The sequence below is a fragment of the Bison bison genome, unplaced genomic scaffold, assembly GCF_000754665.1.
Source record: "Bison bison bison isolate TAMUID 2011002044 unplaced genomic scaffold, Bison_UMD1.0 scf7180017853311, whole genome shotgun sequence".
Taxonomy (NCBI): domain Eukaryota; kingdom Metazoa; phylum Chordata; class Mammalia; order Artiodactyla; family Bovidae; genus Bison; species Bison bison.
This window is the reverse complement of record NW_011483884.1, coordinates 6809-7923: the sequence shown is the minus strand read 5'-3', so window position 1 is coordinate 7923 and position 1115 is coordinate 6809. Positions and strand designations below refer to the sequence as shown.

General features: G+C 42.6%; 1 protein-coding gene across 1 annotated transcript in view; it reads left to right on the top strand.

The window, feature by feature from the left end:
* Positions 1–1115, top strand: part of BTK (Bruton agammaglobulinemia tyrosine kinase) — an 11936-nt gene that overhangs the window by 7122 nt on the left and 3699 nt on the right. Inside the window, exon 6 of the mRNA XM_010854313.1 lies at positions 825–889. Coding sequence (XP_010852615.1) covers positions 825–889 — 65 coding nt within the window. The remainder of the gene's footprint in view (positions 1–824; positions 890–1115) is intronic.

Genomic DNA, 1115 nt, shown 5'->3' with positions numbered 1-1115 from the left:
AGCTGGAATGCTCACTCCCAGCCCCTCCTACTATGACAAGGAAATGGTAGGAGTCCTCCAGGGGCAGAAGGGCAGCCCTCATCCTAATGAAACTGCTTTTTAGCACAGAACCATCATTCTGGTTATATGAGAATCACAAACTGGGTGTCTGTTGGTGCATTTTTCAATGTTATATTAATATATTAGTTAGCAAACACTTAAAAACATTTCACATTAAAGAACTGAATTTACAGCTTCTCATGAAAATTGACATCATCTTGTATCATCAGACCCATATTCTCATAGGCCATCTTAACTGTCGGCCTATAAAATATGGGCCTGGTATTACAAGATGGTCTAGCTGCTCACAGGAAAGTGGCTGACCTCCCTTAGACCAGACACTTATCTGACATCTCCACCAACCCACTTCACTCTATCACTTCCCCTGCCTGGCCTCCCGGGGCATGTTTATTTCAGCCATGCCAAGGCGGAAATAGCCCTAGTCCTGTTGGTAGAAAAGCAGAAAACAAAACACACTTGCCTTCCGTCCTCCCTTAATTCTCTCGACATTTCAATGCACGAAGGGTTGTCATGGAATTATCAATGTGAGTGAAATCATGCTGCAAGTCCTCAGTGCTTTACTTATGACTTTACTTATTATGGGGGTTGCTCTATATGTGATGGAAGCATATCAAAATTCTTCAGTGGCATCAGCTGACTCCTGTTAGGTGGGAAGGTGTCTCTAGATAAAGGAGATGAGGCTTCCCTCCTCTGGTGGGCAGAAGCTTTGTGCCCTTAACCTGTGCACCAAGGACAGAGTCTCACTGGTATCTGTTGCACTACAGGCAGCTCGAAACTGTTTGGTTAATGATCAAGGAGTTGTTAAAGTATCTGACTTTGGCCTGTCCAGGTGAGTGCAGTCTTTTTCACCTTTCCCTTTAAAAGTAAAACTGGCACAGTACAAATGTGAGGTGACACTGTAACTTTTAATCGTCTCCCTTTCCCCCTATAATTCTAGTTTTTTCCACCATCTTTCTATACCTTTTCTTTCTCTGAATGGTTTAAGTCACTTTTCATCCGTCTGTTTTATTGTTATAGCCCTCTCTTCTCCTTTCTCCTTTGCTCTTTTTTTAAAA